The sequence below is a fragment of the Fukomys damarensis genome, unplaced genomic scaffold, assembly GCF_012274545.1.
Source record: "Fukomys damarensis isolate Sample0158 unplaced genomic scaffold, DMR_v1.0_HiC HiC_scaffold_35, whole genome shotgun sequence".
In the NCBI taxonomy this organism is placed as follows: Eukaryota; Metazoa; Chordata; class Mammalia; order Rodentia; family Bathyergidae; genus Fukomys; species Fukomys damarensis.
This window is the reverse complement of record NW_022900947.1, coordinates 53214913-53236720: the sequence shown is the minus strand read 5'-3', so window position 1 is coordinate 53236720 and position 21808 is coordinate 53214913. Positions and strand designations below refer to the sequence as shown.

The 21808-nt window shown below is 34.6% G+C and overlaps 1 protein-coding gene across 1 annotated transcript; it reads left to right on the top strand.

Annotated features, from left to right (window-relative positions):
- The first annotated feature begins 966 nt into the window (after positions 1–966).
- LOC104853286 (transmembrane protease serine 11B-like) lies at positions 967–14488 on the top strand. Its single transcript, XM_010611193.1, is given in 7 exon segments — positions 967–1066; positions 6366–6404; positions 7183–7305; positions 7308–7359; positions 12367–12626; positions 12983–13125; positions 14327–14488. Coding segments are annotated over 7 exon segments (879 nt in total).
- Positions 14489–21808: the final 7320 nt, after the last annotated feature.

Here is a 21808-nt window from a genome sequence, read left to right as displayed (position 1 = left end):
GGAAACTGGATAAAGAAGATGTGGTTTTTCTATAAAATGGAATATTACTCAGCCATAAAGAATGAGAAAATAGATTCATTCATAGGAAAATGGATACATATTGAAGATATACTCCTAAGTGAAATAAATAAGTCACACATGTGTAAATACCGAATAGTTTCCCTGGTGTGAATAATCTGCAATAATATATAACATCCTAATAAGATTACTGACATTTAGAAATGGGAAGAAAGGAGCTAAAGGTGTAGGGAAGGTAGGATGTGTAGGGGAAGGGTAATAAGGGAAAAGAAAAACATGTAAGATAATGAAAAGATGAAAATAAAGTGTTTGTAGATGGGGAGGGGAGGAAGGGGTGAAGGGAGGGCAGGGGTAAGGGGAAAAAATGAGAATCAAGACTTGTCATGTAGAGGTACAAGATCCCAACAATGAATGTAACTGTACTGTATCCCTAAAATGTACCAATAAACTCAATTAAAGCTGAAAAAAAAAAGAAGCAAAGTATATCAAAGAAACATCAAGAAGTTCAGAAACAAACCTGCATTTGATTTGTATTTTGTTTATAATGAAAATTGCATTGCAATAAAGTGGATAAAGAATTGTGTAGCTATTTTTTAGGAATATATAGGTCAATGAGAAAGAGCCACCTGAAAAAAATGCATCTTTACTTCTGCTTCGCAATATAGACAAAATCAGTTTTATGTGAATTGTTGATCTAAGTACAAATGCTGTACATTGAAGTTTGTAGAAGAAAATGTGGGAGAATATCCACTTGAAAAGTAAGGGGTTCTTAGACCTCACGTAAGTACACATAAAACACCAACTTTAAAAACAAAGCTTGATAACTTTTAAATTAAAAATTTAAATACTGTTCTATTTCCAGTAATAGTAAAGTATTTTGTATCAAACCCTATTAGAGTTAAGAATTTTAAAATTTGAAAAAATATAAAAACCAACTATATGAAGGCCATGGAGAGTGAACAAAAACAAGTAGAAACAGGAGGAAAGTCAATACCTCGAAAGACATTGAGTGAAATTATGTACTATGACTTTCTTTTAAAGTTTACTGGTACATTTTAGGTATACAGTACAGTAACATTCATCACTGGGATCTTGCACCTTTACATGACAGATCTCGGTTCTCATTTTTTCCCCGTTCCCAGAAGATAATGATCAGCACAAGAGGCTTTGGCAAGGAGAAGTCAAACAAAAAACTACAGTCCTATTAGGAGTCAGAGGATCAAGTCTGGAGTTACAGCATGGCTGAAAAATGAGGGCCATAATACAAAATGCTGTACTGTTCACTTTTAAGTAGATTATGAAAAGGGAGTATGCTTTTTATTCCTAGAGGTAGTCATGTAAAGTAATACAGAAAGATCAAGACATTCCTTAAAAAATTAGTTTACATGTTAATTTTTATGTAAAATAATAAAATTAAAAATATGAAAGTAGGTAAAAGAGAAATGTATGTAAACTTTTAAATTTTTCTATTTAAAAAAGGCAAGGCAGAAAAACAATAGAGAGCTTCTTTCCCAAAATGTATTCTATTTTACAGGGTTAAGATCGCAGAATATGCAGAAAATTAGAGAATTACCAAGATTAATTTTATTTGAGCTTTGGAAAAGTGGAACAAGAGTTTTTCATTCAAAAATAAAAGTTTTATATTTAGTACCTTTTTGGAGACAAATAGAAATAAAAATTGATCATGATCACAGTTATGTGAATAATGATGTATTTTATGTGTTAGCATTTCATATACTATAATTATGTGTGCTCGGTTCTACTTTTTTAATTCTGAAATTAAAAAATTTAAAAGACAAGATTTTGGTATTCATAAAATTGCAAAAATTAAATATTATATTTTCAGATCCTAATGACAGTTCCAATAGTAAAATGGTTTACTTTTGTGTTTAAAGCAAGGAGAAGACCCTGTATGGAATGTGCAGCTTATGGCAGGGGAGAGCCACAAACTGGGTGTGGAATTTATCTCCCTGATTATTTGAGAGCAAGTTTTCTATGTTAAATAAATATTCTATATCTTTTTAAAATTAACTTTATTGGTACATGTTAGGTACACATAATGATCACATTCATTATTGGAATTTGTACCTGTACAGGACATGTCTTGGTTCTTATTTTTTGCCATTCCCCTTCCTTTCCTTCAACCCCATCCTCTTCCTATTTACATAAATTTTCTTTCTGATTTTTAAAATTTTTTTTGTTCCCTTCTTTCCTTTTTCCCAATGCTTTCCCTTCCCCTTTGAATAGTTTCTTCCTATTTCACAATGTCTATTATACATTTTGGTCTGCATTTACACTTTCAGTTTCTCATACCAGAGAAGCAATTTGGTATTCACACATGTGTGTTGCATTTATTTCCCTTACAAGTATGAAATCACCATGGATCCATTTAGCTATAAATGTATCTAGCTTATTCTTTATGGCTGAGTAGTACTCCCTTTTATATTTAAAAATCTTCTTTATCCAGTAACCAGTTGATGGGCATTGGGTTGTTTGTAAGATTTATCTAGTATATACCATACCACTATAAATATGGGTGCACATATATCACTGTGGTATGATGCTTTTAATTCTTTTGGGAAGATATTTAGCAGGGGAATGTGGTTATTAAGTCCTGGAGAAAGTTTTAAAAGTAAAAAAAGAAAATTAAAAATTAGTAAAGAATTGGAATTTAATGAAACTGTAACTATTGGGAAAGAATAGAAATGTATAATTGAGTTGAAACATTAAGCAAACAAGACTTTTAAAAATAATTCACTAATAAGAATGCTACCATTTTTGTTCTCTAATGTAATTAAAATCAAATTTTCTAATATCAAAATGTTTTCTTAGAAATAAAAATATCTGAAAGCCACTTCAGATTTTTTTAAGAAAAATGTTTTTCACAATATAGATCCTGAATTAGCAGCTGATGAACTGCAGGTGTATTTCAAATTTCTTAGATTCACAAATGGACTCATTTCTTTTTTCTCATTGAGTTTATTGGTCCATTTTAGACATACAGTACAGTTACATTCATTATTGGGATCTTGTACCTTAACATGACAGGTCTTGGTTCTCATTTCTTCCCCATATCTCTGTCTTCTTCCCCATACCCCCTGCTCCTTTCCCTATTTACTAAAACTTTATATCCATTTTTTCATTTTCTCATATTTTTTCTTTTCCATTATTTCCTTTCCCCTACTCTTCCCACTTCCCATACACCTTTAGCCCTTTTCTTCCTATTATGCATTGTCAATTATACCATTAAGAGCTTATTTTTATAGGTTCTTTCCTAGAGTCCTATGAAAAAGTGAAAATGGAAACCATTCAATTCATTCAATTATTATGTTTCTCTGCTTTTTATTTACAGCTCTCGTTCTAATGACTGAACACCATATTTAGGAGAAAAAGTGTTATTTTTATAAAATTCAGAAAATTTTGAACCAGAAAATACTCATTATATGATAGAATTTAGATGTGTCTAATTCAAATAGTTTATAAATTAAACTTTAATAAACGAAAACTACATTTTCATATGCTTTGAAGCTTAACAGTAAAGCAATACCAGAATGTGGTTATAAGGAAGTCTAACCTAGAGAGCGATACCTGGCATAGACTCTGAGAATAGAATTATATAGAGACTGATGTTTCAATATTGTGAACATGCAATAATAACTATAATTTTATATAAGTATCATTATTGTGAATTCCGTAAGGCCAATTGCTAGTTATGCTAGAGTAGCAATGAACTCTTACGTGAAGTAAATTCAATCCAAAAGTGAAGTACTTACAGTTTATATAACTTTATGGGCTTCTTTTAGTTTATTGGTGATTAAATTTTAATAATTCTCTATGCTTAAAAAATTATTTGTCCTAGAATATAAATTTCTTCCTCCTAAAATCTGTGACCACATAGTAAATAAGTGGGAAGTTAATTTGTTTCATAAATGAATCTTTGATACTTAAAAGAGTAAATTCAGCTATTATTAAAAATAATTTCTAGAATTTATGTATCCCACTTACCAAAAGAAAAGTTAGTTACAAATGAATGTGATATCTTAGATATTAAAGAATTTCCTTAGTTGTTTTTGACAAGAAGATGGGAAAATGCTGTAGCAGAGATATAACCAAAGATATATATTCTTGAGAACTTTCCAGAGCATTCAAAAGTAGCTTTAAGCAAAAAACCTCATATAAGCTGTAAAGTAGTGATTATTTGTATAGAAATTATCTTATCATTTAGAATCACTATTTAGAGTATGGGTATTTGAGTTTCTCAGACTAATATTCACATCACTGACTAAGCCAGCAGAATAACTGACTAATCCAAAACAAATTTGAGAACTTATTTCACAAGGCTCTTTTAGCAGTCATTATTAGGAGAAATGATTTCCCTTATTAGTAGGGTGATAGCTCCTGTGTAAAAAACTTTATGACTTTTGTTGAAAGGATGAGATTGGGCAACAGAATTGCAACATGAAAGCATACATGTAATGCACTGGAAATAGGGAGTTTCTTGGAAGAACTTTGACAAATGATTTTGTTTCCAGGAAACACCAATTAGTAAGTCATCAAAAGAGACAGGTATAAGGAAGAGGTGAGATTAACAAGAGAGAACATACAAAGAGGAAATAAAACCAAGGTGAAATTGCACAAACCAAGAGGAAATAAAACCAAGGTGAAATCTTAGAAAAATCTTAGCCAATTAAAAGACAATTGGCACTAGAAAGATGAGAATGAAAACTTTCAAATATTGATAGGAATATCTAATCTTACAAGTTCACACCCTAATTACAAACTCTTCTGTTCTGCAAGGTTTATTTAGAGTGATGTAGAACACAGAGGAAACAGCTGAAGGCTGTTTTGAAATTTGGGATAAGATGTTTTGTATTATAGTTCTCCCACCAAATGAACAATTACATGACACCATCTCATGACACCAGACACAAATCTACCACTGTCCAAAGCCTATATGTTAGGTTTAAGTCTGACCAAAAAATTTAACCATAATCTAATATATTTTGTTCTATTTGAAGCCAAAGTTTTCTGATTCTTTTTCATCGAATTGTTTGATTTTGGTGACAAAACAACTAATCAACCTACCCATTTGTGTTACAGAAGTAATCTACATTTGTTGTAGAAAAATTACAAAACATAGCATAGGAAAAAGTAAAGAAAAAGTGTTTCTAATTTCATAATAGGAGACTATTGAAAGTGACATATGGTGGTTCCTGTCACATTTATTAAACCTATGAATGTTACAGTATGTATTTAATTATGCATAAAAATCTTTTTACATCCATGTACATATCATGGCTATAGTTCACAAAAATATAACACCACATCTGGTATTTTATGATCTTAGATTAAAATAAGAAAAGCTAATCAATTTCTCTTCAGCAATATGAGGACAGAAGCCATGTCTATTTTGTTCATTGATGAATTCCCAGCAACTACCACTCAAATAATATTTGCATTCAACTAAGATTCATTATGTGAACAAAAATTCGGTTCTATGTTTGTGAGGCATTCCATGTCTGGAAGTAACGTAAGAAAGGCTAATGCATGTTATAAATACTGTCATATGAAGGAGAACTAGGTAGATTTGGAGTGTCTGTCGTCTGATTTGAGTCATTTTTTTTCTTTCATAGGTCCATTGTGGCTTCCTGGAGACCATCTGGGCCTCTATGTTTGATAATCGTTGTTTCTCTTGGTGTAATGGCAATTTTAGGAGTGACTATTGGTCTTCTTGTTCATTTTTTGGTAGTTGGTTAGTATTGACTTTTCATTGTGAACGCATGCTACTTATATGGCTTCATTTTTAAAAACTGATAAACATAAATTTAAAAATTCTTTGGGAAGTTTTCTCATTTGTTTAGTATATTATTTCAACATCATAAAGAAAGGCCTGCTGCCTCCTCCTCTCTTATTTTTTCCCCCTTGTAGTAATTTATTGCATGATAACTAATCACTTTCTTATATTTTTAAATGCGTGTTATTTTTCCTATCCTTTTTTATTATTTTAATGCTGGTCCTATGAGATTAGAACATCACCTTTATAACTGTATTTAACCCTAATTTCCAAAGATTTGCAAGAGTCTCAGCTTTTTACCTCACTGAATATTTTAATGCAACTGTTATAAATTTGAGAGCTTTGTGTCTCCATTACCTCTCCTCTTTACACCACTTGGTAGAGATGTAGAGTAAGGTAAAAAGATAATGAGTAAGAGGTGAATCAACACACGAACCAGTCTGCATGGTTAATATTGGACATAACTGGGTTAGAAATATTGGCATTCATGTCCTAAGATTAGAATTAGCACCTTGATAACATCATATTCATTTATGGTCTTTTATACTTTCAGAAATCAGCAAGACTAACTTTGAAGTGCTCATCAACAATTGTAAGTTGAAAGCTTTATTGTGCATTCTATACATTTACAACTATTTCCATATTTTTTCTAAAAAGGCCCTAAAGAACCTCATATAGAAATTTATAGTACTCTTTCATAAGAGTTGGACATATCAGACAAAAATACAATTTTTTTTGCAAAATATTGGACTATGAATTTTAATGTTCATAAGGATTTGTACAAAAGGGTAAAATGAGAACTGATTGTAAAGAAGGGAATACTAGGTAAAGACCATAGTATGTAAATAAGTTACAATAAAAAGACAATATATCCTCCCAGGACAAAAAGAAAACACAAGCTAAACATTTATTACAGATAAAAAAGTTCTATATTTTAAAAATTATTTATTTTTAAAGTATCATGCTGCCCACAAGATAGTCATTAAATCTGAATTAGATACGTACCGAGTATCGAATGTCCACATGGCGTCTGCAAACAGCATTGCATACACTATGCGACACGTAGCCTTTCCTGAAGCTGTCTGCACTTTCAAGAATTTGTAAAATTCCTGGGAGAGAGGACTACTTTAAAATTTAATAAATAAGTACAAGGAAAGGCAGCAGTTAAAAGATTCTTCAGACTGGAAAAGAAAATAAATCAGTCTCCCAACCAAGAAAAATGAGAACGGGTCCTGTGAAAACAGTATTTCGCAGGAAGGCAAAAGAAAAATAAGCTGAATTACCACTGAAGTGTTTCAAGCAATGGTTAAGGTGATGTTTCTTGTAAAGCATCATCAAAGATACCTGCTCTTGTAAACCCTTTTCCCTAGGCTGTGGGAGACAACTGGTCAACAGTGTCACAGCTGGCAACCTGATTGTTCATGGGGAAAGTGCTCTGGCAGGGGCATGGCCATGGCAGGCCAGCCTCCAGGGGGGTGGTCAGCACAGCTGTGGGCAGCCCTGATCAGCAGCAGGTGGCTCTTATCTGCAGCTCACTGTTTTGTTCGGTAAGTTCAAAAGTTTTGACTAAGTGTAGGATGCTGGGTTCAGACCTATTTTGGGTAGCCCATAGGATTAGCCTAAATGTGTGAAAGATCACTAAAATTGTATGAAATCTGCGAACATATACAAAACTTATTTTTACTGGCATAATTGAAGGACAAGGAAAGAATTTAAATTTTTGAAAGGATGGGAAATTGAACAGAAGTAATTAACATTGATCATATAGCTACTTGGGCCTGGCCTTCGGGGTTTGCTCATATCACTGCGTCTACTCGTGACAATAATGGCATAATTTAATGAGTTTATTCATTTGTTACTAGTGCATATCTGCAATACACAATGCTTACATTTCCTGTGTGGGATGGTACGTGGACATAACACATCTAAATTATAGTTTTAATTCTCTTTCCCCACTCTTCCTACCCACTCCATCCATCTCTTGATCCCCTTCCCATTTGAGAATGATCTGTTTTTCTATTTCCTATTGCCTAGCTTTCATTTTGCTTTGTACTTGTAATTTGGGTTCATATATATATAATTGTGTATCTCATTTACTTCATTTAATAATATAGCTTCAAGGTATGTCCATTTTCATTCGAATGACTGAAATACATCTTTTGTTATGGCAAGTGCAGTACACCACTGTGTGTAAATACCACGTTTTCTTTTTCCATTCATCTATTAGTACAGATAGAAGCTGCTTCCAAGATTCAGTTACCAAGAATTGCTATAAATATGGATGCAAGTATCAATATAAGACAATGGCGTTTTAACTCTTTCAGGAAAATACTTAGAAGGGGAATAATGGGGTCAAATGGAAGTTTTAATTTTAGTTTTTTTGGAAATCTCTGTACTGATGTCTATAGTGACAGTAAGAGTTTGCATTCTTAACAGCAACATAGAAAAGTTTATTTTTCCCTGTAGCCCCACCAGAATTTGTTATTTTATTTCTTCATGGTGGTCATTCTTTTTGGGGTAAGATGGAATCAAAGTGTTACTTTAATTGGCAATTCTCTAATGATCAGAAATGTTAAGAATTTCTCCACAAATTTATTGGCTATTTGTGCTTCTTCTGTGAAAGTGTCTATTTATTTCACTTGCCCAATTTTGATTGGATGTTTTTGTTTACTTGGTTCAATATTTTATCACTTATATCATCTGTGAGCTGTCAAATGCCTTGTTAATCTGTTGTTATCTTCCCTGATGTCATGTCCAATAATCTGGGTGATTCCCTCTCCTTTCATATGCCTTTGTTCACCTTTGAAGGAGTTGGGAGTTTTTGGAGACATTTTGTGGGCTTGCCTTCTCATGTTTCTATTTTTTGTTTGTTCGTTTTTATGCTGAGGCTTGGAAAATGATTGCAGTGAAAAGCTTGTTTCAATTATGGAGAACTTTATAATTGCTGTGTACTAGCCAGTGGTGTCCTCTGAGCATGGCTAACTATTTATTGGCCTTTTCCTGTGTTCTAGAATTCAACTACCTCAGTTAATTTGGGATGGGAGTTGAGGTATATTAAACTCAGTACCCAGTTCTCCAGGAATGGACCATAGTATGTTAGTGACTCACAAAGCAATCCAGATATCAGCATTCCAAGAGAACCAATTAATAACAACAGTTATGTCACTTGGGTCTAGTAAAAAAAGTCAGTATCAATAATAGCTTCAAATACAACCTGACTGTTAACAAGTGTGACTGACCACACTTTACCATAGAAAAAAGATCTATAATTATAATGTTACAGTATATATGAATACTGAAATAAACCAAATATCAATGTGCTACTGACCTAAAGTAAATATCTATTAAACAAAATAATTTTACAATGTGAAATAGGAAGAAAAGGGCTAAAGATGTAGGGGAAGTGGGAAGGGTAGGGGAAGGGGAATAAGGGAAAAGAAAAAAACCATGAGAAAGCGAAAAAATGGAAATAAAGTGTTTGTAAATAGGGAAGGGTGGAGGGGGTGAAGAAAGGCAGGGATAAAGGGAAAAAATGAGAATCAAGACCTGTCATGTAAAGGTACAAGATCCCAATGATGAATGTAACTGTACTGTGTACCTAAAATGCACCAATAAACTCAATGAGAAAAAATAAAAAATAAAAGAAACAAACAAAAAAATAATTTTACCTCTGCTAACATTAGAACACAATAAACTCTGAGAAAAAATAAAAAATAAAAGAAACAAACAAAAAAATAATTTTACCTCTGCTAACATTAGAACAGTATTCAATATTAATAGTATAATGTTCACTAGGCATATTGAGAGTCAAACTTTGTAGTTATACTAGTAAAGCTAGAAGGGGGAAACTGATCAATTAAATAAAGCAAAATTTGAGAAATTAATCAATGGTGTATAAAGAAACAGAGAAAAGTGAGATGGGCGTCCTATTGAGAAGTAAAAGGAAATTAATAGTGTTAGAAATCAGTCACAGCAATGAATAAAGAAAAAGAAAAAATATAGCAAAACACATGAAATTTAAAAAAGATAAAAAGGAGAAAAAATTGAAATGGGAGACAGAAAATAAACTAAGGGAGGGGGAAAAAAATTCAATCCCCCAAAAAAACCTGATGAAGGAAAGAGAAAGATAATAAAAAATAGAAAACACAAAAGAAGTGAGTCAAAGTAAAAAAATCCTGTGTTTTTGAATGAGTAGTTTCTTTCAAAGATCTTCAGTCTTGGAATGCAGTCACAATTTTCTCTACTTGCTGTAGGACCTGTGAGTTTTTGAGGTACTGTCCCCACAGCACGGCTACTCTGTCCTCCTAGACTGTGGCCACTGTCCCCCAAGGCATGTCCTTTGTCCCCTTGGTACATGGAGGAGGCCATCAGTGCTCTGCTCTCTGACAGATGTAGGACCCTGAGGCAGGGGCTCAGTGGCTATTAAACTTCACGTCAGTGGTCACAGGGTTTGTTGTTCCCTTCTCTTCCCGGGATTGTCTTCATCCAGGATCATGTAGTTTGAATAATGCTCACCTCTGCTGCCCCATGCTAAGGGGGCACAAATTTAGAGCCATACAGGAGCTGGCACATGATGTTGCCCTTGCATTGTGGCCGGGGTCAGGGGAGCCTCTTGATCAATCTTGCTTGCTTGTGTCAGGAAAAGGGCATTGTGAGTCTGGAGGGGATTGCCATGGGTCCAGTGCAGGCCTGCCTGCCCACATTGCAGAAGAGACAAAAGCTAATTTAATCAATGCAAAGATGAAGAAACTATGACAGAAAAGGTGATGTTCTTTCCTTGGCTGATGTCATATAGCCCTTAAATAACAGAACTCAAATGCGAATTCAGGTATGTTTGATTTTTGTTACGAAGTGCTTTTATATCTCACATAGAGATTGTAATGTAGTCTAAAAATATAAATGATATTGTTAAAAGTAGAAAGCAGTATAGTGTGGTAAATATCACATATATGACTGATAGTAAATGCCATAGATATTTGAAGAAAGAAGGCATGCTGTGATGTGAAGATGTAGGATTTGACCTGGATCCTAAAAATATAGTGTTTGATTGATAAGATGGATAGATGAGAAAGAATAACATGCATTTATAGTTGGGAAAAAGCCTCCTTTAATAGATGGAGATGGAGCAACATGAGTTGTATTCCTCACACAATGAAGAGCAGCTTGCTGTAGACGAGATTTTGCAAAAGAGAATGTTATACAATATATTTAGACAATTTAATTATATCAGTTTTCAACAGCTCTAAATTACAAAAAACTTACAGAGGTATATTTTACAAAGTAAATTAATAGAATTTGTCATCACGAGTGATTTTAAAAATCATTTATCAGCCACCTTAGAAATCAAGATTGTTAAACAATTGTTATTGGTTGCTTTCTTAATAAAAGCCCTTCTTTCTGGGGTGAGGTAAGATCTCAGTGTTGTTTTCATCTGCATCTCTGGAATGACCAGGAACTGGAGACATTTATAGCTAAGTGGATGCACATTGGAGACAAGCTCTTAAGTGAAATTAATAGGACACACTTGTGTAAAAACCATACAGTTTCTCTGGTGTGATAAACTAAAAGTGTGAATAAGGATCAAACTGTATCATTGATATTGTGTAATAGGAAGAAAAAGTCTAAAGGTGGGAATTGGGAGGGGTAGGGGAAAGGTAAGGAGAGAAAAGAAAAAATAAGAGAAGAGGAAAAAATAGAAACAAAGTCTGTGTACAGGGGAGGCAGGGAAAGGGAGGGCAGGGGAATGGGGAAAAATAAGAACCAAGACATGTCATGTAAAGGTGCAAGATTTCAATGATGAATGTAACTGTGCTGTATAACTAAAATGTACCAATTAAAAAAAAAGATTGTTATACGACTACCTCACTAGGGTTTTAAAATATAAATTTCTGCATGTGGATCCTGAGTTGATTTTAAGGAGATGAAGTTACAAAAACACTGCTTTGAGCATGTGCAGTTTTGAGAATTGGAGACAGAACATGAAGATCTTGAAACTTAAAAGAAAAAAGAAATCACCTGACCATATATGGAACAAGTGAGAATAATTATAAATAGGCTGTTAAGTCCTAACTGAGTCTCAGTGAGGAACTTGAAGCACTGGTCATGGAATCTAAATTTGAAAAGAAGAGGTACTGGCTGGGTAAATGTAAAACAATGATTGGTTGAGAAATAGCTACAGTATTTTTATGTCCACAGGTGCTCAGTGCCTGACATAGGCTCTCGGAACTCAGGGTGTAGAGCAGTGAGATTAATACTGGACCCCATCCACTTATGGAACCGAGGATGCTCGTACAATGCTCTCCTAGGTCAAATGCTCAGAACACGAAAGGAGCTGATTTATCACAGAAAATACTAGAGACTTCCTTGGGACCTTGTACAGAATGCTGACAGGGTTAGCACTGTTTTCATGGGCTGCAAAGTTTATAACTTCTCCATGTCAGAGACATTTTTTTTTCAACTGTCAAGTTCAGAGACATTTTTATAAATGAGGATTTAAGTACTTAAAATGTTGTCTGGGAACTGAATGTCTTTAAAATAAATTTCCTATTCTCTAGGAAAAATAATTCAAAATACTGGACTGTCAACTTTGGAACTACAGTGAATCAACAATATATGACATGAAAAGTCCAAAACATTATTCTCCATGAAAATTATATAACTAGTTATTATCAAAATGATATTGCTCTTGTGCAACTGTCTAAAGAAGCTTCTTTTACAAAGTACATTCATAAGATTTGCCTTCCAGAAGCCAAAATGAAGCTTTCAAATAATGACAGCGTTGTAGTTACAGGATGGGGAGCACTTTATACAAACGGTAAGGTCCTTTTCAAAGTGTGATAGCTTCATGGGAATAACTATTTAACCAACCCACCAATCACTCATTTATGCAATTAATTAACTGGCAAGAATATTGAACAGAAAACCAAGGCAAGATACAAAGCATGGCATCTTATTGTCTTCAACCTCTAAAAACTAAACTTTTTGGTCATGCAAATTGGCAATATTGAAATTATATGTGAAACAACCAATTATAAATCTGAAAGAGACTCCTGTAGTCTAGGACTATCACGGTTCTTGGTGACTTAAAGGAATCTGCTTTTGTGCTATATAAGTGCTCTTTATTCTAACAAGGCTAAGATCCCTATAATAAATAGCAATTATTATCTTTAGGTACACTTCCAGTTGTACTTCAAGAAGCTTTTTTGAAGACTATTGACAACAAAATTTGCAATGCCCCACTTGCATTATCTGGCGCGGTGAGTGATGAAATGCTATGTGCTGGATACATGTCAGGAGAAGCTGATTCCTGCCAGGTACATCGAGCTACATTACCCAACCACTTTCTACCCAGATGCCAAGTAAATGTAAGATTTTATCAGCAAAGTATTTCATATGTTGATTGTCCCATAGTAGCTTTTATTTATTCTCTTTCTGATTTCATTTGTGTGTCAGACTCCAGACTAGATGCAGAGAATAAAGCAGTGAACACAATTCCTAACTTCATGCTTTTCAGTGCAAATTATAAAATCAATTTGGTCTGATTTTCTACAGAAATCAGAAAAAAAAAGAGCAACTTGTGGACCTAGAACATTGACTCTTCCCTCTCTGGAGATTTTCAGGGAGGGAAGTGTGGTCTCCTTAGGGGCTTCATCATAGACACTGCACAGAAACCAACTTACTTTCTCCTCGTTTGAGGCTGGGTTCTGTCTAAAGTCAAGTTTTGGTCTACCTAATCCAACATTTGTTAACTGTGGGTAAGATTTTATGGTGTGTAGCTTCTCTGAATTTTGCATAAACCTGAATTCCAGAATTCTAAGCCCAAACATGTCCAGAGCAACCTACATAGTTTTGGGGGAAATCATTTCACAATTAAATTATGATTAGGCCTAGTTTTCCTGCCCAAGGCCAGCTATGGTGTATCAAGACATAGCTCCATTTTTGCCTCTGGTCACAGCTGAGGCCTCAGTGGTCCTGTAATGCTGTGATTCTCAAGGGTAGGATTACATCACCTAAAGACATCCTGGTTCCTCAAGAACCAAGTAATAAGAAAGGTTTCACCTGGAGAGAGACAAATTCCTTACCAATTTAACTCCTCCCACCTACTATTATAAGAATGCTTTCGTTACAGTCCTCCTCAACATAAGAACCTCATGACCTAAGATCTTCATCAGTATGAGATCTGCACTGACATAGGATTATCACGCTTCCAAGTCATCTGATGCTCCCTCCAATTATTGTGTGGACCCAGTAAATAGTGGCCAGCTCAGAATCTTTGTCTTTGCCCGCTCTGAGACACTGTTCTCCAGCCCCCAATATACTTATAAATTATTCAAGTTTCTATGGTCCTTTTTCCCCCCTTACCATTCCCTTTCTTAGGAAGTCGGAGGATTAATTGGCCTCCGATACAAACAGGGTGAAGTGATTTTAGTACCTAGGGGCTACTGATAGCTACAGAGGAGAAATAAAAGGAAAATTTTCAATATGACAAGAAATAAGCTTCCTTTCTTTTTCTAGAATGATTCTGGTGGACCACTAGCTTATCCCGACTCCAGAAATATCTGGCACCTTGTTGGAATCATAAGCTGGGGTCAAGGATGTGCTAAAAAGAATAAGCCAGGTGTCTATACACGAAAAACTTCTTATCACAACTGGATCACCTCCAAGACTGGACTCTGAAGGAAAAGTAACTGTGAGATGGAACATAATGTCAACTTTGGGATCACCTTGTCTATCACTTCAAGATCTTTTTCTTTTAATTAATAGTAGAGGAGTAGCTTGGGTCATTTTTTAAATATATCAAAATACAAATATCTTTCTCAATGTATACTTGTACCTAAAACATCTTCATTTACTTACTTTTTTTGAATTGTTTCTTTTATGAAAAAATAAAATTATTTACCTATTTAACAAATATAGAAGACAGGAAAAAAAGTGGCCAAAATAATGCTAATAATGCTGTAATTCTGATTTATCTTACCAATACATCAGAAGAGATCTTAATATATATCTAATAATTAAGATAAAATACATAGTTTCTAATTATGAGACAATTTTGTTGTATTTACAAAATAAATTGCTTGTATTTTATAAATTATAATTGCATTTTATTAAACTGGAATGTTAAGACAAATAATATACATTTATGTTTCAATTTATATGTGAGGTGGCTTGTGTGCCTCATAAACCTTATGATTTTGGACCAAAAAAGGGCCATGAGAGGTTCATCTGGACCATGTCTCTCATTTACAGGTCAAGAAATTGAAGACCAGAGGAAAAAAAATATTTTCTTCAGTCATTATTTATCCTGTGTGATGAATAAAATTTCCCTCATTGATTTTAGAGTCAAAATTTGTGAGGAATTAAGGAATGATTCTCAAATTGCAACTATTTCTGTAACTGTTTCTTTAAATCCTTTTGTCGTCTGTCTTCCCTTTCAGCAAAACAAGTGTGAAATCCTCAAGAACAGGGAACTGTGAACATCTAAGTTAGTAGCTTATTTTATTTTTATTTTTATTTATTTATTTATTTTTTTGAGACAGGGTCTCACTATGTAGTTGAGACTGAACTGGAACTCACTATGTAGCCCAGGCTGGTCTCGAACTCACAGTGATTCTTCTGCCTAAACCTCCCGAGTGCTGGGATTACAGGCGTGCACTACCACACCCGGCAGTTAGTAGCTTATTTTAGAGTTGACTTTGAACTTTCTACAAATAACTTCTCCTGGGGCTGGGGATTTAGCTCAGTGTTGCTGCTGCCTGCCTCTCAAGCACAAGGTCCAGTGTTTGATCCCCCATCCCCAGTGCCACAAAACAAACAAACAAAAACAAGAATTAAAACTTATCCTTTGTAATTAATTCCCTGAAATAAAAAAGGAGCCAAAACATTTAAAGGCAGGTAAAATAAACTAAAAAATGCTTCTTCATTCGGTTGCTGTATCTTGGTTGGTTGTATCTTGGTTTTTATTTTTTCACCCACCCTTCACACCCTCATCCCTTCCTATTTACAAAGACTTTGTTTCCATTTTTCCCTTTTCTTATATTTTTCTCTCCCTTCTTTCTTTTCCCCTACCCCTCACACTTCCTCTTCCCCTTTAGAACTTTCCTTCCTATTTCACATTATCAATCATACATTTTGATCTTTCTTTTTACACTTGTAGTTTCTTACACCAGAGAAACTATTGGGTATTTACATGTGTGTGTTCTATTTATTTCACATAAGAGTGTGGCCTCAGCAGCAGTATACCACAGCTGCCTTGTGCCAAGGAATAAGACTCAGATGTTACAAACTTTAGAAATTATATGAGCTGGTTGCGAAACACTGCCATAGTTGAAAATTAAATGTATAAAATAATCATTATTTTAATACATTTTAATTTTATTTTATACAGTTTGTCACTAAGTTTTTAGTTACTTGCATCTATTCCATCTGTGGGATGTAATTATGTACCGTGGCACTACAGCTCATCCCTTGGCAAATTCATAGTTAGTGAGGTCCACATGAGTGTCTAGAAATTTAGGAAGTATTTACATTTACAACATGGAAATTGGCAAATGCTCAAAATTAGCTCCTGCGTTCTGTCTCCATACATTGGTTGTTAAACCCTTATACTGCATCAATGAATATAAATATTTCTCATTTATTCTTTTAAGAGAAATCTTTCCTAGATAATACAACTAGAGCACAATTTTTCTTATGATGTTATAAGCTACCTTTTGGCTATTGTGCCAGATATGTTGTTAAATTCATTTCTCATAATTTTAATGCAACAAGAAATTTCACATGATTCTGTTTTGAAATATTTCATAATGATGTGTCAAGGACATTTCACATTTTCAATTTAAGCTGGTTAAGTATTGCCAACAAATTGCATGTTATGATATGTTGTTTATTATTGCTTAATTGTAAAATTTAAAAAAATTATCATACTTTCTTATGTTTCCACTTTAAAAGGTCTCTTAAAACTTGTCACAGTAGGCATTCATAACCAAGTAATCAGGGGCTGGGTGTTTAGCTCAGCAGTTTGATGGCCTGCCTTGTAAGCTCAAGGACCCGAGTTCGATCCCCGGTACCAAAAAAAAAAAAAAAAAAAAAAAAACCCACATAACTGAGTAATCAAAACAGAATTCCAGTAGACAACATTTAATGTTTTATAAATTTAGGATTATCCTCTTTAATTCAGACTTATCTACCAAAAATAAGATTCAGTGAGACAGAAATCATTAGTCAGAGTAACAAGAGATCGTTTTCATGTTATCCTTCTCAGCAGTTTGGTAAAAGAGAAAGGACCAAAAAGAATCAAGACAAGCAATGATCAGAATAGGAAAAATAATGGCCAGAAACATACTATTCTGGGTCTTTGTAAATGGTACACTGTCTGGGGTGCCCTCTTCTGAATTTTTTTTTTTTCCTGATGAACTGTGTTTTGAAAGTTCACACTTTTGTAAGGCTTTTTGTCCACTATATTCTCATTTATTTGTTTCTATTGTAATTCAGGCAATATCTCACCCTAGAATGTTCTACAAAGGCAACAAACACTTTATTTTTAAGCAATATTAATTTGGCCCTGAGTCTCCAAGAATATGTATTTTTATTCAATTCTAGCTTTTCTATATTCAAATTCATGTAGAAGATAAGCTTTTAGTCCAATAGGTATATTGACCCTTTTCTAAATTACATAATGAATATGTTAACACATTATCCCTGTAATGAAAATGAACCCATGATAGAGCAGGCTGGTTTCTTTAATTATCACTTTCAGTTCTGATCTGTTTCTTTTTCAGAATAATCTGCATTTTGTGATTCCTTCTAGGTCTTTTCATAAATAAGTACATGACTTTAAATATGTTAGCACTCATTTTAAAAGCGCAGTGTAAGTCATTGCTTTACATTTAATGGTGCCATGCTGAGTCATCGTTCTGCATCTCACATTTACTCAGTAATTTTCCTTGAAATCTTTCTATATAGAGACATCCACAAGCAGCAGGCTGGTTCACAGCAAGGCATGTCAAGCAGAAAGAAATTTGAAAACAACTAAGAAACCGTAGAAAGGGCTAGAGGTGTCACCCATAATGTAGCCTGGTCCCTGCTTACTCCCAGTTGTTTCTCAGCCCCAGGAAGCCAGAGGATAGACAGTGGCTACCACGCAGGGGCACCATGTCTTATTGATCCATTATTAGCAAATCCAAAAGCAGCCTCATTTTTGTCTGGGAAGGCCTGTGACTTCCTTCTCCTTTCTAAATTTCATCTAACCAGAAAAAATGTAGCCTGTACCCAGAACCCCCAACTGCAAGGAACTGTGGAGATGCAGTGTGTAGCTATTCACACTGCATGTGTGAAGGGGACTAAGAATGAGGATTAGTGAGTCAGCTTACTCACTATATCTACCATAACCTTTTTCCTTTTAGCATTTGCATGATACTCCATACATTGGTCTACCAAAGTTTAACAATTCTCATAATTAAGAATTTGTTTCCATGTTTTGCTATCACAAATTGTATAATAAATATCATAGTATATTCCCATTGGAGTACATGTGCTAGGATAGCTACTTAGACATGAAGCTACTTTATTAAAAGGTAAATAGTTTTCCATGTAAATTTATTTATCTATTTTAATTTTGGGGGGTGGTGGTACCAGGCATTGAACTCAGGACCTTGTGCTTGCAGGGAAGGCGGCAGCACCCTTTAGCTAAATCCCCAGCTCCTTAAGGTAAATAATTTTAAAAGTAACCACCGCCAAGCTACCCTCTAAAATTGTTATCTCAATTCTAACTCCAGCCATCAATGTACGAATGTCCATTTCTCCACATTACCACCAAATCTTGAAATCGTAAATATTTTTCACTTCTAAAACATTTTAGTAAAGCTTTATGATTGTTTTACTCTATTTTAATAATTACTACTAATAAGATGAATCACCTTTTATATGTTAACTGGCCATCTGCATTTCTTCTATAAATACCCTGTTGAAACCTTATATATCCTTAATGAGTTTTTAAAATATTTTACTCAATTGTAGAATGCATCTACTGTACTTTGGACACTAGTCATATATCTGAAACATATCTTATTTACTTAGTACCATCTGTATACGAAGCCCTGTGATGAGCACATCAAAACCAAAAATATAGTATTGTTCTTGCCTTCAAATGCAAGAAGGTGCTTGTGCTGGGTGAGAGGACATCTCATCCACAGGACAGCTTTAAACAGGAATTACAATCACAGCAGATGACTAAAACCTGAATGAGTGCAGATGGTAGTAAATGATTAGAGCACAGAGAGAGAGAGAGAGAGAGAGAGAGAGAGAGAGATCAAAGCCGGTAAAGCTTTTTATTTTGGGATTTTTTGGGGGGCGGTTTGAGACAGGGTTTCACTGTGTCATTGAGACTGCTCTGGAACTCACTATGTAGCCCACACTGGTGTCAAACTCACAGCGATCCTCCTGCCTCAGCCTCCCGAGTGCTGGAAAGCTGGTAAAGCTTTACAAGGAAGTCTTCATGAACAAATTAGCAGCTGGCTGTGATTATGAAGGATGAATCAACACCAGAGGATAGAAAGGAAGATTGTAAGGATGTTGGTGTTAGAGAACAGGAATAAAGTTATAAAGGTAAGAAGCACTTGCTACTCAAGAAAGGGAATCAATAGAAATCTCTCAAGTCCTCAAGCTTTAGGTAAAATCAGTGTTAAGATAACACAATGTTTTGGAATTTGTAGAAAACACCTGATTTACATGGGTGCAGTGGATGCAAGAGCCTTACATGTATGGTACTTTTAGTGAATGTTTTCACCTGTGACAAAGTGGATCTGCCATTGAAATAGAGGCCAGGCCCTTAGTGCTACACCATACCACTTTGGAACAAGGTGAATGAGGAGAAATGACGTACTAATAGGCATAGATTAGCAACCACAAAGGTTTATGTTTTATCCAGAAAGTAGGTGAGATTTGCACAGTTTCTTTAAAATAGAGAAGTGCTGTGGATGTGTGCTTCAGGAAGATGAATCACACCAGTTACTATCACTGTTCAGGTCTCTGCTTAATGCCCACCTTGTAGAGAGACACCCACACAACTCACTGCTTTCTCCATAATCACCCTGATTTATTTTCCTCCTAGCATGTGTAATTATATAGCATTAAATTATGTATTCAGTATTTTGTTAATATTTATCCATCTTTCCCATTGGAATGTAAGTTCCATGAAAGCAGGAAATTTTATTATACCTATTGTTCAGTTCCCAGTATAAGAAACAGTGTGTAGCCCCAGAAAGTACACCATGAATATTTATTAAATGAGCAAATGGAAAGTTTACTTAAATACCATACAAAAAATGGCCAAAAGTCTACATATATGTATTCCAAACATCTAAATGGCCTCCTGAGGTTTTTATTTTCTGAAGAATTTGATATTTTGCTCAAAAATCTAATCCATATTCATTTAGTAAAACAACTTTTTGTTAGTTAGCCAGTTCCTTTTCCTGTAAAGAATTAACAAAATACGACAATTTCTTTTATTTTTTTGGTACCGGGGCTCGAACTTGGATCCTTGTACTTGCAAGGCAGGCCGCTGAACTGCTGAGCTAAATCACTGGTCAAAATACAACTATTTCTTACTTCTTTTTCTTCTGTAAACCCATTCCTGCAAAAATATGTACAGAGCCCCAGTGAAATGTTTTTAAATTAGGCCTGTTTTAAGTGAGTAATGATATAGAATTATTTATACAAAATGAGAGAATTTAAGCTCTTTTTCAGGCTGCCCTCACTGGCAGAGTTGGTTTCACCGAGGAGGAACTTGTGCCATGAGAGCTGGGGGAACATCTGAGTCAGAGCCCTGACTCACTGGTCTGTGGAGGTATTTATTGGATGGGCCTCTCAGATGACCAATTTAAGTAATATCCATTGTTTTTCTTTTCTCAGTATCCACCTCAGAGAATTCTCATTTCTTCCTTGAAACCCTGGATCCGCAGCTGTCATCAACTTGTTAAACAAGTTCCCCTTCAATTGCTTTCTGGTACTGTGCCCAGCCCTTAAAATCTCAACGATGCTTGCGGTTAGCACATTTACCTGAGAACCACCGGTCAGAACGAATGGAGTGCAGAAGTTTCCCGTATCTCTGTTAAGAGCAGCAGCCATTACATCCACACATCATGTACAGGTAAGTGGAAATTTGCTTGCTTGAAATTCTGACAGAAACTGAGTTAACACTGTTCCCTCAACCTGATTTCCACCCCAGGGTTGCAGCAAAGCAGTTGAATTCAGGCAGGAAATATGCAGTTTTCCCACAGGGTTTTGGATTTTCTGCATGGAGACCACCTTGTCACAACCATGCATTGGTATTCAGAATCTATACAAAATACGAACAATTAAATAATTAAATCATTATTTGGAGAATGCTTCAGGAAGAGCTTGTGAAGCTTAATCTCCTGTGAATTAAAAATGGTGTAACCGTGGGACTATTGTGAACTGGTGAGGAGGTAGAAGAGACAACATTTTCTGCTCAGAAATCAAATGTGACTTGTTAATAGTGATAGAGACCATGACTTCCTAGTATTTGTTTAACATCTGGTGTTTTCTGCAGAGCTTTAATGAACCTTACAGTACCACTGCTGTGCAGATGTTTTCTACAGAATCACATGAAAATCCTGATATGTTTACATAGTATGTGTTCATGAACCAGAATACTAAAGTTATGCATAGGCACATGCTATCGCTTTTAGAGTAGATAATTATGACAACATTTTAGGAAGATGATTTCAACTTGCAAGAAATTTTCAAAATATATAAAATGTATCCAAATTAACTGAATTTAATCTAAAATACTTAATATTCAGATCAATGTATAACTGATAAATATTTCTCTAACATGTACAACATTCAATATACGTATTCAGGTGAATAGCTGAGCCTTCATTACACAAGCAAATAGGAGATATGCACATATTGACAATATCAGTGTTCATGTGACTCATGACTAGAAAAGGCACACTCACTGTGATCAAATAT